At 43.8% G+C, this 15,171-nt stretch overlaps 1 protein-coding gene across 2 annotated transcripts; it reads right to left on the bottom strand.

Annotated features, from left to right (window-relative positions):
• Nucleotides 1-1,066: 1,066 nt before the first annotated feature.
• On the bottom strand, nt 1,067-7,348 carry LOC145513915 (beta-2-microglobulin-like). Of its 2 annotated transcripts, none has more exons than XM_081510947.1 (4): nt 7,253-7,348; nt 3,751-4,026; nt 3,194-3,221; nt 1,067-2,222 (listed from the first exon to the last, which is right to left on the bottom strand). In XM_081510947.1, exons 1-3 carry the CDS (start codon nt 7,317-7,319, stop codon nt 3,208-3,210), a joined length of 357 nt encoding a protein of 118 aa, XP_081367073.1. In that variant the 5' UTR covers nt 7,320-7,348; the 3' UTR covers nt 1,067-2,222; nt 3,194-3,207. The 2 variants fall into 2 exon arrangements, 1 of the variants encoding a protein (XP_081367073.1); XR_014059780.1 differs by having other exon boundaries at nt 1,730-2,490; nt 2,591-3,221.
• Between the last annotated feature and the right edge of the window lie 7,823 nt (nt 7,349-15,171).

Genomic DNA, 15,171 nt, shown 5'->3' with positions numbered 1-15,171 from the left:
CTATGGTAAATCTATATATCAGGTTGGGAAAAAATTATGTCTTTAGGGTATTTAATCTTCCTATCCATAGCCTTACTGTCTCATTGTCATTATTTCAATAAAACATTATAATTTTTCCAGTAAGAGCTTGAGGTCTTTTGTTAGCTTTATATTGGCATGTGCATTTAAACACTATTTGAACATATATAGCATGTCTATTTTATATATATTTAAGTGTTATGTCTGTTGCTATCATAAATTGCTCTTCTGTACGTGGGATTCTCCAGACAATACTGGTGTGGGTTGCTGTGCCCTTCTCCAGGGGATCTTCCTGACTCAGGGATCAAACCTATGTCTCTTGAGTCTCTTGCATTGGCAGGCAGGTTCTTTACCACTAGAGCCACCTGGGAAGCCCATTTATATATATTTAAGTACTATGTCTATTGCTATTATAAATTATATATTTTTAATTTACTTTGTTACCAGTACAAAGAAATTCATTTTTATGTTTTTTTTTGTTCAGCAAATTTATTAGGATTAATAAGAGAATTTATCCTTTATATCTTATTGACATTTCTATATAATCTATATATAGCATCAAAGTAATACAATTTTGTTTCTTCTCTTCAAATACGTATTCTTTTTACTTTTCTTCATTGTCTTGATTTGCTGCTGGGACCTCTAGTATAACATCACTCAAAAGGGGCAGTGGGCATCTTTTTTTATTTTTTTAAAGTATTTACTTATTTGGCTGCTGTGGTACTTAGTTGCAGCATGTGGGATTTCAGTAGAGGCATACAAATTCTCACTTGTGGCACTGAGAGCATCGAGTCTTAGCCCCTGGACCACCAGGGAAGTTCCATGGGCATCCTTATTTCTGATTCAACCTGTAAAATACCTATAGTATCTTTCTATTAATGAGTGCATGTGTCTGCTTATGTATATTAAGAAAATCTTTGTAAGTCTAAGTAAACTTGCCTTTTTCCCCAGCTATGAGTTTTTTATGATAAATTCATTGAGCACTGAAAACTAATTGAGTAGCTTATTGTGAATCTTTAAGATAATATAAATTTCCTTCAGTCTGTAATAAACCACATTAATAAATTTTATTGTGAAATATAAGATTTCTTTAAAATGAGAAGAATATATGTACATTTAACAAAAAATCACAAAGCAAAATCTGTTGTAACTACCATCCATGTCAAAAAATGAAACATTACCACCACTCCATAAGCTCCTATGCCATCTTCTAGTTGGATATTAAATATTCAGTCTATGTTCCTTTTGAGGACAGCCCAAAAATATATTGTACATATTTAAATTACCAAAATGTTTGTAACTGTACCCTTCAGGGTAAAAAGTCCATCAAATACTTTAACATTGTTTACTCTTTCTACACTTAGGTTATTGTTGTGTTTTATTTTTCTAACCACTTTAGCAATCATTGCTATTTTATATTTAGGTTACAAAATTGATACATTTGCTTTGCTCTCCCTTTTCTCTCACACTTTAGGCCTTCCCTCTGCCTAAAACGTATCATTTAGAATCTTAGTGAACATGTAACAGGTGCTGCAATCTTAGTTATCTAATAATGTTTATCACGCGGTCATTTTTTTAAAAGATTTTTATTGAATATGGAATTTTAGGTAGGAAGTTGTTTCATCACATTCATGATGACTTTCTGCTATGTTCTTGATCCCACTGACATTGAGAAGTCAGCTGTTGTTCCTTTGAGAAGCTGAACACAATGTTTTACCATTGTTTTAATTAGTGAAACAAAAATAGAGTAAAACCAGGCACAACCAAGTCTCTAACAGATATAGGAGATAACATATAAATTTTATATGGCAAAATGCTTCATCCACTATAACAGATTTCCATAATTCTAAAAATTATCTTTCCAAAATTTTCCCAAAATTGTAACCAAAGATACAAAATTGGAGGCTTACTTTAACATGCATAAGTATCTTATTACCCAGTTTTGTATGCAGAAGACACCCAGATGTTGATGTTAAATCTGAAATTCTGTCTTCCCCATCTCTAAGATGCCAGCGCCTCCATTACAGACACCTGCCTAGGCAGGTCAAACATGGAGACGTAGCACCCAAGATAGAATTATAAATAAGGTATTTGAGGAAACATGAATATGACTTCTGATTATGTGCATAAAACATAAAAGCATATCGGTATTAAAAAGCAAGGAAACAGAATTTGTAATTAGACCAAATGAAGGATCTTCAAATCTGAAAAAAAAGAGAAAAGGAATAATAATAAATATTTATTTTAGATCACAGCCCCACCAAACTTATCTAACTTTCACTGTATAAATCTCTGTTGATAAAAGTGCAGGTGATTTTGCAAACCTTTTAGTTTATCCCATTGGTTCTCCTACAGCCTTAGAGAAGAGAACGCTGGTATTAGAGTTCAGATCCTAACCACACCATTTAGTAACTGTGACGCTGGGCAGGTCAGCCAAACGCTCTGATGCTCTCGCAAATTAACTTCCCTGTCCTACAGTGCAACAGGATATTTGAATCGGTTTTCCACGCCAAGATACACGGAGTAATAAAATTTCCCAGAAAAGCTGGATTATCTGCCTCTGGCCTCCCACCTGAAGTGGCAGAGAAGTCCAGTCCCTCCCTGTTTCATGCTGCGAGAGTCAGGTGCTAGAGCTGCAATACATCTGTTACGGTCTCTTTACATTGAGTTACAAGAATCTTGTTTCCACTTCTCTCCTCTATTGGGCTGGGAGCTTCAAGACGCAACGACAGTGCCCAGACACTTAGGAATGGCATCTCTGCAGAACCACGTCACTCTTCTCTTCAGGCTGTTTAGCAAAGAGCTGCCATAGAAAGGAAGGGACCGTTCCCCTTGGAAGGGCCAGAGATGCCCAACGTGGAAACGGCAGGAGAGCAGACACTGCAGGAGCTGTGGGTAAAAGCTGCCCCTGCCTGTGCCCCCACACCTGCAGCTCCTCTGTCCTCCCTTCAGAGGGTTAGTGATGCTGGGAAAGTCACACCCAGGACCCCGGCCTTCCTTATCTCCCCCGCTCCCAGGGGCAGGGAATGGGACCCCATGGGATTCTTCTCTGCCTGCTGAATTGTTACCCTGACTTAATGTCTTCCAGACTGTGAGGCTTATCATATTAGAGCTGTCTGTAGTGGTCCCCGGGATACTGATATTACAATAGGGTTTTTTAAGGTTAGACACTCACCTCGATGGTACTGCTTACAGGTCTCGATCTATGGAAAAGAAAATGGAGAAAGAAAACAGTTAAGTTTGACTTCTGAAATACTGCGTACTACAGAAGTCTACAACTGTTATAAACAAAGATGGCAGAAGAGCCTGTGAAGAAAAACCTAGACGTTCCCTACCAGCCTGAGATCCCAAGCCATCCAGAGAACTGGAGGAGGCCAGGGTTGGAGGGCCCTACCACAGCAGGGCTTGCACACAAGGCCCGTGCCTTCCGGAGACCCTCCTTGGTCCTGGGTGTGCCCGAGGCCGTCAGGAGAGCCAAGGAGGCCGCAGGGAAGAAGCCTTGGGAGTGCCCGTGCACATGCACCGGTGCTGCTGCTGCTCCCTGCTCGCACTGCAGGGAAACCACCGTCTCAGCGACCGTGCTGGGCCCAGCTCTCTCAGAGGGCGCCACTACGCAGAGCTTCAGTAACATTCCCTGATAATCCCAGTATGCAGATGTGTTTCTATCAAAGCAGCTTTATGCCGCGGCTCTGCTCAGATACAACTGTCAGTGGTTAACCAGAGAAAACTTACCCCACTTAACTATCAGGGGTTTTTCGAGAGTAACGTGTTTCACTCGGCAGCTGTACTGATCCTTGCTGTTGGGAGTGAACTCAGCGTGGGACAGCAGGTAGAAAGACCAGTCCTTGCTGAAAGACAGGTCTGACTGCTCCGATTTCATCTTCTCCCCATTCTTCAGCAAATCGATTTCAATCTGGGGTGGATGGAACCCAGACACATAGCAGTTCAGGTAGTTTGGCTTTCCATCCTCTGGTGGGTGTCTTGAGTACACTTGAACCTTTGGGCTACCTGAGGAACGGCAGGGAAAGACAGATGAAATTGCAGAGTATTCCACTAGGGGCTACCTTGGTCTGAAGCTAGATCAGGCACCAAATGTTTATATTGGATCCTCCATTTCTCCCAAATCCACTTTCCCTCGGGCCAAATGACCTTCCATTTTTGCAAATGGCCACCTCCAGTTTGTGGGATAAACCATGACTTAGTATCCTCCCCGCATAATTCCCCTACACATGCCTTTCAGGCTTTTTCTAGCAGATTTCTAGTAACATCTTTCTGTCAGGGGACATTGTGCTGTATCTTTTAAGAATTGTGTGTGGAGGCTCTCAAGAAGGCTTCATGGCTCCTCAGCACATAGAATCTATATCACTCAAGAGTCTACATGATTTGGCCCCAGTCTACTGATCGAGCTTCATTTCTCACTTCACACACCCTCCAGAGTGGCCACATCAAAAAACTCCCTTATTATACCCTGTTTCAGCCCCGTCACTTATTTTATGTTTACTCCTTTCTTCCTGGTCTCTTGTCTAGATGCACACCCACCAGACTTCTCAATAGGTGCCTAGTACAGTGCCCTGCACACTCCAACTGCTTGGTAAATGGAAGGTGTAATTATTGTTACCTCCTTGCTCAGGTTCCTAACAGAGTCAACCCAAGATATACTTCGACAGAACACAACTTCTTCATCATGTCTAGAGTTTATATGACACATCTCTATCTGAATGTGTACCTGATTTCATGAGCCAGACATCAAAGAAACAAAAGTGAAACACGTACAGGAGCTGGAAGATGCCTTAGATGCGTGGGTTGGGCTGGGTAAGAACAATAGGAAGAGTGAGGACTGTAGCAAATGGGAGAGACCATCCTCTCCATTAGGACCAAGGGGAGTAATGCCTGAGACGGTGGAATCTGCATTTTTTATGAGCATGGTCAAGTGACTTCCATCATCTGCCAGGTTGATGATATTATATGTTGCTACAGGACAGGTGGATTCCTAATGGAATGCATGTCTAGACCCTTCATGGGAATGTGGAAGAAAATATTATAAACTCCATTTCTCTATTGACCAGGCCACTGTGACCAGATGTGTCTCTGTACAAACATCCTATTATCAAAGAAAATGTCCCTAGTCCCACCAAGAGCAAGAGTGGAAATACAGCGAAGCCCTGATATTTTTCCATAGTTGAAAGTGAACATAAATCAGAAACGTCTTTGCATTTGAATTTCTAATAACTAGTTATTGTACTGCACATACTACTACAGTAGTGAAAGCACATTTTCACCCCACCCAGAATTCTCCCTTTGAGGAAGCTAGGCAGGTTTATGTGTGTGTGTGGTGGGGGGTTGTTTGTTTGACTGGGGTTTTTTGCAAGAATATCACAATAGTAGCTTATAAGAGGAGGAGGTATATCAGACAGGCCTAGTTTGAATCTGGCCTAACTTACTGGGGAGAGTTATTTTAGCTTCTGTAGTTTAATTGAAAACTTAATTTACGCCCAGACTGAAATAAAACCCACAGAGGGAAAGAGCAGAAAACAGACACCCACCCCCCTGAGAAATGAATCACAATTACACGTTTTCTGTATGTCCTCTAGAAATCCCGTGTATAATCCAGGCATGTATTATCTTGGAAATTTTCTAGTTAACATACTTTTTAATGTCTGCTTGTTATTTTTTGAAAGAATTGTATAGCCGCAACAAAATATCAATAATAGTGATAATACAGACATCCTGGGTTTTTTTTTGGAAAATAAATTTTAAATTCCATTTTCACATGAAACAGAAATCTGAGCTTCGGTGTATTTAGAAGGTATCTAAACACAGTGTCCCTGACAACCTGGGTAGGTGTGTTGATTATTTATCCCTAGTTTTACAACCTTTCTGACTGATAAACCTTGACTTACTCAAAACTGAAAGTAGAGAGACACTTCATCTTGGAAAGAACCAGGCAAAGAGCCAAAGGAGGAAGCCCTTTGTGAACGAAGGCCACAGAGGCCCACGCCCGCCCAGCTTGCTCCCTAGAATCTCACCCCAGAAGACTGTGAAAAACGCACACGTGACGCCCAAAGGGGGCACCACCCGGCCAAAGGCTCTGGTCAGGCCCTGCTGTCTGCCACCGATCCCCTGCAGGATTAAGTTACTTCAACTTTTCAGCCTCCCTTTCCTCATTTGTGACAGCCTGATAATAGGCACCGTATTGACATCGCAGGCCCCTTTCACTATTAAATGACACAGCACATAGCACAGGACAGACAGCTGTCAACGAGGACCTCTGTGATTATTATTAAAAGCGAAGTGTAAGGAGAGCAAGAGAATCAACGACCCGAATTGGTTTGTTAAACCTCAAGGCACTGCAGGAAAGTCGCTGGAAAATCCCTCATACTGGTTTGGTCCCTTATTTGGGGAAACGTACAGAGGGGCATGGAAAAGGCAATGGCGACCCACTCCAGTGCTCTTGCCTGGAAAATCCCATGGACGGAGGAGCCTGGCGGGCTTCAATCCGTGGGGTCGCTTAGAGTCAGACACGACTGAGCGACTTCACTTTCACTTTCGTGCATTGGAGAAGGAAATGGCAACCCACTCCAGTACTCTTGCCTGGAGAATCCCAGGGACGGGGGAACCTGGTGGGCTGCCATCTATGGGGTCGCACAGAGTCGGACACGACTGAAGCGACTTATCAGCAGTAGCAGCAGCAACAGAGAGGCAGGTGAACCTGGCCGGCGCCTGCAGGAAGCTCCAGGCCCTCAGGATGCCAGCTGGCCGACATACCCTGGAGGCGACTCCCCCAAAGCCCACGGGTTGTCTCCACCCATTCGCAGCCCCCAACCCTGCCCTCTGGGACCCGCCAGCCCGCCCCCAACGCCAGAGATGCGCGGGGAGGGGGGGAGCAGAGCCCCGCGAACCAGCGGAAGAGAATCCCTCCCCCACCTCGCCCGCCCTGAACCACATCCGCACCCGGGAACTCCGTCCCGACCCACGCGGTACCGTCCGGGCGTGCCAGGGGCTCCCTCCCCACGTCCCGGGGAAGCTGGCGAAATGGGATCGCACCCCCTCCCCACTCCCCGCGCACCCCGCCGCTTCCACCGCCCGAGAGGAAGCCGGGTGCCCCTCCACCGAGCTGCGAAGGAAAACTTGGGAGCGGGACCGGGGTGGACAGAGTTAGTGCCCAGGGTGCCAAGTAGGTGTGATCGGGGCAGGACGGGCTGGCGGAAGAGGGGAGAGAGGAGAGGACACTCACGCTGGATGGCGTCCAGTCCAGACAGCGACAGCAGCCCGAGAAGGGCCAGGGCCATGAAGCGAGCCATCCTTGCAGCAGCTGCGCGGGCGTCGGAGTGAGCGGGCGGGGTCCGCGCTCGCCTTTATAGGCCGCACTCAGGCAGCCAATCGGAAGCCTGCCCGCCGGGCCGTCACCGGTCTCCGAGCGACCTAGGCCGGGGCAGGTTAGAAACAGGCTTTCCGGTTCTGTTTCATTTTCTAATTGGGCTCGGTGCATTCGCTGCCTGTACGTCGGCGCCCTCTTATCTGGGGTGCGCGCCCCAGATTGGGGCGCGAACCGCTCACCCTAGAACTTCAGTGTGGACGAGCCCTCGCCTTTCAGAACAGCAGCGGAAAGGCTAAGGGACTTGCTTACCGTGCATGCCACAGCCAGTTAGGAGCCTAGCACCTGGTTTTCAGTTGGGAAAACTGAAGCATAGAACAGTTAAGGGGAGGGACAGAGACTGAACGGTACTGGGCAGAATCAGAACTCGGTTCGCAATTCCTGCCCAGAAATACATTGCAAGTCTTGTGGATTCTCTGGGCAAGAAAAGTTTCCAGGAACCTCGAGGCCTCATGAGGCCAGCTCAGAGAACCATCTGGCACGAAGGAGGACCTTCTTGCTTCCTGAATATTTTCCAAAAAGGAAAGGTGTTTTGGAAAGTCTGTGCCAAGAAACTCAGGTCTCTATCTTGCCATTGTAGTTTAAGTAATTTTCTTTGCTTTCGTGGTTTGTGGAGAAATGACCACTGATAGTAAAAACTCTTATAAAAGCAGTAACTGCTTAGAGCACGAGAGTATCTACCGCCTCGAGGGACATTACTCCCTGCGACTCAGCACACTAGAATGGTGGTTGGCACGGACTAGGTACTTGATGAACTGAACGAATGAGTCTACAGATGAGTGGGTAGTTAAACGCATGAAGGAAGGAAGGACTGAACATGTGAGGGAACATGTGAATAAACCCTAGGATGTAGGAATTACCCCGTTATATTTTTAGGTATAGGAAAACAAAGGCTGAGGTTTCAGACTGGCCTGATTCTAATGTCATTTGCGCTTCAGACACTTGGAAGATAGAGGACTGGACAATTTTGGTGAGAATTTGGGTTGCATCTTCTGTGGGCTCAAACAAAGAAGTTAGACCTATAGATTCTAAGAGGGTGTCAGTGTTCCAAAGACTCGTTAAGAAAACCCACTCTCCGTAGATAACATAAAAAGGAGCTGACGTTACCTGGTGGCTGAGTCCAGGGATCATTTCTGGAGTGGAATAGCCTGAAGAGGAAGTGAACCTGGGGGCAGAGAGTGGCAGAGATCTTGGAAATCACCCTGGCTTGCAGTTGAAGGGAGTTGGGTGGTGCTTCCCCAGAGAGCCCAAGAAATGTCATCTGGATTTCTTTGCCCTACTTTTAGACCTTTCAGTAATCCCTGTTGTGGAGCTTGTGTCTACACTAAAGAAAGCAGGTTACTCTCCACAGACTTAGCTAAGGAAGGGAAATATGCACAGAGAGAGCCCCAGGGAGCACATAGTGAGTGTTCTGTAATGATTAAGAAGTCTGCTATGATTATTGATGCTATTCACCTACTTTTTCTACCAGCTCTCTCTATAGCTCTCTTGAAATAAAAGAATAATTGTCAGATAGAATGTCATGAGGAAAGACACTCCTTCCCTTCCCTTTTGTTTGCTTGTTGTTAACTCATTTAAGGCTGTTGATGCTGTATGTAATTTAGTTTTGGACTGTTTTACTGTCCTGGGAGCATAGAAAGTAAGAGAGCTAGTTGTCATCTCTACAGTACTTGTGTATCATGTCATAGACCAATTGTAGTGCTTACAATTCTCACAAGGTAGAATCTAACCTATTCATTTAGCAAATTAATTTTAAAGGCTCTAAATAAATACAATGAAGACATAGAAGAATCTATTTTTTCTATTTTCTGTGTTTGGGGAATGTCTGTATTTTTGTTGGATTTCCATCTATGACATGTTTAAATAGTGAGAGTAAAATAATATATAAAAATTATGTTTTAAAAATGAAAGTACCGTTTCCGTAGGATGACAAACTTATGGAAATCTACAAGCATGCTACTGCTAAGTCACTTCAGTCGTGTCCAACTCTGTGCGACCCCATAGACGGCAGCCCAGCAGGCTCTGCCATCCCTGGGATTCTCCAGGCAAGTACACTGGAGTGGGTTGCCATTTCCTTCTCCAGGGCATGAAAGGGAAAAGTGAAAGTGAAGTCGCTCAGTCGTGTCCGACCCTTAGCGACCCCATGGACTGCAGCCTACCAGGCTCCTCTGTCCATAGGATTTTCCAGGCAAGAGTACTGGAGTGGGGTGCCATTGCCTTCCCCGTCTACAAGCATAGCCTTTTAGTAATCATTATCTCATCAGTGATATGAATGATGGAATTTTTTTCTGACCTAATGACTTCCCTCATTTTGTTTTACACTAAGTGTTTATATGTGTGCTCTGTTCCTCGGTTGTTCCCCACTTTTCCCGCCCCATGGACTGCAGCCCACCAGGCTCCTCTGTCCATAGAATTTTCCAAGTGAGACTACTGGAGCTGGCTCCCATTTCCTTCTCAGGGAATCTTCCCAAACCAGGGATCGAACCTACTTCTCTTCTGTACTCTGCATTGGCAGGCTGATTCTTTATCACCAGCACCACCTGGGAAGCCCATCAATGTTTAGTCACAACAGTAAATATTTTCCAGAGTGTGGGAGAATAGGAACTTCATACCCTCCTGTTAGGAATGTAAAACGGTACAACTACTTTGGAAAGCAGTTTCACAGTTTTTTTTCAAAGTTAAACATATACTGGCCATATGACCCAACTATTCCACTCTAGGTATTTGCCCAGGAGAAAATGAAAGTATATCTCTATACAAGGACCTGTAGAAAACTGTTCAGAGCAGTTTTATTGGTAACAACCAGAAACTAGAAATAACCAAAACTTCCATCAACAGAGGAATGGATAAACATTGTAGTTGCAATGCTGTCAACAATAAACAAGGCATGAACTATTGGTACACATAATAAGGTGGATGAAATAATTAGGCTGAAAAAAAGTGAGACAAAAAAGAATACAAGCTGTATGATTCTTTTTATTTAAAACTCTAGGAAAGGCAGACTAATCTATGTAACAGAAGCAGATGGTTGGTTTTCCAGGAGGTGGAAGGAGCATCAAGATCTAAGGACATGCTGGGAGTAATGGATATGTCATTATCTTGAGGAAGATGATGGTTTCTCAAGTGTATACTGTAGAAGTGTATGCTGTTCAGTTCAGTTCAGTCGCTCAGTCGTGTCTGGCTCTTTGCAGCCCCATGAATTGCAGCACACCAGGCTTCCCTGTCCATCACCAACTCCCGGAGTTTACCCAAGCCCGTGTCCATCGAGTTGGTGATGCCATCCAACCATCTGATCCTCTGTCGTCCCCTTCTCCTCCTGCCCCTAATCCCTCCCAGCGTTAGGGTCTTTTCCAATGAGTCACCTCTTCCCATGAGGTGGCCAAAGTATTGGAGTTTCAGCTTCAACATCAGTCCTTCCAATGAACACCCAGGACTGATCTCCTTTAGGATGGACTGGTTGGATCTCCTTGCAGTCCAAGGGACTCTCAAGAGTCTTCTCCAACGCCACAGTTCAAAAGTATCAATTCTTCGGCACTCAGCTTTTTTCACCGTCCAACTCTCACATCCATACATGACCACTGGAAAAACCATAGCCTTGACTAGATGGATCTTTGTTATACTGCAGAGCTTACTAAATTGTTTAAGTGTAATTTATCATATGTCTTTACCTCAATACAGCTCCTTTAAAAAAAAATAACCTAAAAGTACTGCTACCTGTATCTTTATTAGGCCAAAGAAGAATGAAGTCCTTGAACAGAAAAAAAAAGAGACATTGAAGTGGGGAGAAAATAGGAATAGGTTAAAGCTCAGGTGAGTTGGGCTGCACCTTAAGAGATCTCAGTCAGCACTTCTCTGAGGTAGGCTCATCAAGCAGCCAGAAAACCCAGGTCCCCTGGAAGGAGAGGAACAAGCACAGGTAGGACATTCGTGCCTGGGCTCTTGCAGATGTTGTGTCACTCATTACATGTGGTTCATGCATCACAACATCAGCTCCACTTCTAGGAGCTCTTAGAAATGCAGACACTTGGGGCCATCCTAGACCTACCAAGTCAGAGCCTGCATTTTAACAACCTCCCAGGTGATTCATCGACACATTAAAGTTTGGGAGGCTGCTGATCCAACTACATGACTATACAGAAGGTAGGTCTTTCTTTCTTTTACAGATGAAGAGAGTCTCAGAGAATTAAGACGCTTGTCCATGTTCACTCTGAGCTATGATTCAAGTGCTAGCCCATGTGATTTGAAAGGCGTCATAATATCCACTTGAAAACCACTTCTGAGAAAGACTTCACAGCAAATGGTTCACTGGGTGGCTTGGATCAGGGCAAGAATTAAAAGCATACGAGTGATGCAGAGAAACAAGAACCAGTATCACAATGTGTAGTATTTTTTTTTTAACTCATGTTTATTTTTTTCTGCCCAGAAAAAAATATGTGCACATGATACAATATCAGAACAATCTAAAAACTATAAAGAAGAAAATTAAAACCACAGTGATCCTGCAACCCAGAGAGAATTATCATTAAATGTTTTGACTTAATGAGTTTGAAGATGGCTGCCTTCTTACAAATTCATCCTGATTAGGTCTGTTTTGGGATGGAAATCCTCAATCTTTAATGTTAAATTCTATTAAATCCAGACAATATCAGTCGAGTGCAGGCTTTGTGGCAAATGTAAATACTGTAAGGATGAATAAAGCATAAGAAGACCCCAGACTGCCAACCAGGAGATACAAACCTAGAGTTCAAATCAGCACAATAATTAATTTATTCAGTTCAGTTCAGTTCAGTCACTCAGTTGTGTCCGACTGTTTGCAACTCCATGAACCACAGCACACTAGGCCTCCATGTCCATCACCAACTCCCGGAGTTCACCCAAATTCATGTCCACTGAGCCAGTGATACCATCCAACCATCTCATCCTCTGTTGTCCCCTTCTCCTCCTGCCATCAATCTTTCCTAGCATCAGAGTCCTTTCAAATGAGTCAGCTCTTCACATCAGGTGGCCAAAGTATTGGAGTTGCAGCTTCAACATCAGTCCTTCCAATGAACACCCAGAACTGATCTCCTTTAGGATGGACTGGTTGGATCTCCTTGCAGTCCAAGGGACTCTCAAGAGTCTTCTCCAACACCAAAGTTCCAAAGCATCAATTCTTCAGCGCTCAAGTTTCTTTATAGTCCAACTCTCACATCCATACATGACTACTGGAAAAACAGTAGCCTTGACTAGACGGACCTTTGTTGACAAAGTAATGTTTCTGCTTTTTAATATGCTGTATAGGTTGGTCATAACTTTCCTTCCAAGGAGTAAGCGTCTTTTAATTTCATGGCTACATTCACCATCTGGAGAAGGCAATAGCAACCCACTCCAGTACTCTTGCCTGGAAAATCCCATGGATGGAGGAACCTGGTAGGCTGCAGTGCATAGGGTCGCTAAGAGCTGGACACAACTGAGCAACTTCACTTTCACTTTTCACTTTCATGAATTGGAGAAGGAAATGGCAACCCACTGCAGTGTTCTTGCCTGGAGAATCCCGGGGACAGGGGACCCCGGTGGGCTGCCACCTATGGGGTCACACAGAGTCGGACACAACTGAAGCAACTTAGCAGCAGCAGCAATCACAATCTGCAGTGATTTTGGAGCCCCCCAAAATAAAGTCTGTCAATGTTTCCACAGTTTCCGCATCTATTTGCCATGAAATGATGGGACCAGATGCCATGATCTTAGTTTTCTGAATGTTGAGCTTTAAGCCAACTTTTTCACTCTCCTCTCTCACTTTCATCAAGAGGCTCTCTAGTTCTTCTTCACTTTCTGCCATAAGGGTGGTGTCATCTGCATATCTGAAGTTACTGATATTTCTTCAGGGACTCTTCATTCCAGCTTGTGCTTCCTCCAGCCCAGCGTTGCTCATGATGTATTCTGCATATAAGTTAAATAAGCAGGGTGACAATATACAGCCTTGACATACTCCTTTTCCTATTTGGAACCAGTCTGTTGTTCCATGTCCAGTTCTAACTGTTGCTTCCTGACCTGCATACAGATTTCTCAAGAGTCAAGTCAGATGGTCTGGTATTCCTGTCTCTTTCAGAATTTTCTATACTTTGTTGTGATCCACACAGTCAAAGGCTTTGGCATAGTCAATAAAGCAGAAATAGATATTTTTCTGGAACTCTCTTGCTTTTTCGATGATCCAGCAGATGTTGGCAATTTGATCTCTGGTTCCTCTGCCTTTTCTAAAACCAGCTTGAACATCTGGAAGTTCACGGTTCATGTATTGCTGAAGCCTGGCTTGGAGAATTTTGAGCGTTACTTTACTAGCATGTGAGATGAGTGCAATTGTGCGGTAGTTTGAGCATTCTTTGGCATTGCCTTTCTTTGGGATTGGAATGAAAACTGACCTTTTCCAGTCCTGTGGCCACTGCTGAGTTTTCCAAATTTGCTGACATATTGAGTGCAGCACTTTCAAACATCATCTCTTAGGATTTGGAATAGCCCAACTGGAATTCCATCACCTCCACTAGCTTTGTTTGTAGTGATGCTTCCTAAGGCCCACTTGACTTCACATTCCAGGATGTCTGGCTCTAGGTGAGTGATCACACCATTGTGATTATCTGGGTCCTGAAGATCTTTTTTGTACTGTTCTTCTGTGTATTCTTGCAACCTCTTCTAAATATCTTCTGCTTCTGTTAGGTCCATACCATTTCTGTCCTTTATTGAGCCCATCTTTGCATGAAATATTCTCTTGGTATCTCTAATTTTCTTGAAGAGATCTCTAGTCTTTCCCATTCTGTTGTTTTCCTCTATTTCTTTGCATTGATCGCTGAGGAAGGCTTTCTTATCTCTCCTTGCTCTTCTTTGGAACTCTGCATTCAGATGCTTATATCTTTCCTTTTCTCCTTTGCTTTTCACTTCTCTTCTTTTCACAGCTATTTGTAAGGCCTCCTCAGACAGCCATTTTGCCTTTTTGCATTTCTTTTCCATGGGAATGGTCTTGATCCCTGTCTCCTGTACAATGTCACGAACCTCTGGCCATAGTTCATCATGCACTCTGTCTATCAGATCTAGACCCTTAAATCTATTTCTCTCTTCCACTGTATAATCATAAGGGATTTTATTAAGTTCATACCTGAATGGTCTAGTAGTTTTCCCCACTTTCTTCAATTTAAGTCTGAATTTGGCAATAAGGAGTTCAATGATCTGAGCCACAGTCAGCTCCCCATCTTGTTTTTGCTGACTGTATAGAGCTTCTCCATCTTTGGCTGCAAAGAATAGAATCAGTCTGATTTCGGTGTTGGCCATCTGGTGATGTCCATGTGTAGAGTCTTCTCTTGTGTTGTTGGAAGAGGGTGTTTGCTATGACCAGTGTGTTCTCTTGGTAAAACTCTGTTAGCCTTTTCCCTGCTTCATTCTGTACTCCAAGGCCAAATTTGCCTGTTACTCCAAGTGTTTCTTGACTTCCTACTTTTACATTCCAGTCCCCTATAATGAAAAGGACATCTTTTTTGGGTGTTAGTTCTAGAAGGTCTTGTAGGTCTTCATAGAACCATTCAACTTCAGCTTCTTCAGCGTTACTGGTCACGGCATAGACTTGGATTACCGTGATAGTGAATGGTTTGCCTTGAAAATGAACAGAGATCATTCTGTCGTTTTTGAGATTGCATCCAAGTACTGCATTTTGGACTCTTTTGTTGACCATGATGGCTACTCCATTTCTTCTGAGGGATTCTTGCCCACAGTAGTAGATATAGTGGTCATCTGAGTTAAATTCACCCATTCCA

This window comes from Giraffa tippelskirchi, chromosome 7 (genome assembly GCF_054371585.1).
Source record: "Giraffa tippelskirchi isolate mGirTip1 chromosome 7, T2T-mGirTip1v1.2.pri, whole genome shotgun sequence".
In the NCBI taxonomy this organism is placed as follows: domain Eukaryota; kingdom Metazoa; phylum Chordata; class Mammalia; order Artiodactyla; family Giraffidae; genus Giraffa; species Giraffa tippelskirchi.
The sequence above is the reverse complement of the archived record's forward strand: the minus strand, read 5'-3'. Positions and strand labels throughout refer to the sequence as shown.

Coding starts and splice junctions, on each gene's coding strand:
- LOC145513915 (XM_081510947.1), bottom strand. CDS start 7,319: ATGGCTCGCTTCATGGCCCTGGCCCTTCTCGGGCTGCTGTCGCTGTCT. Junction 4,027..7,252: donor TGGACTGGACGCCATCCAGC/GTGAGTGTCCTC, acceptor GCCGTTCCTCAG/GTAGCCCAAAGGTTCAAGTG.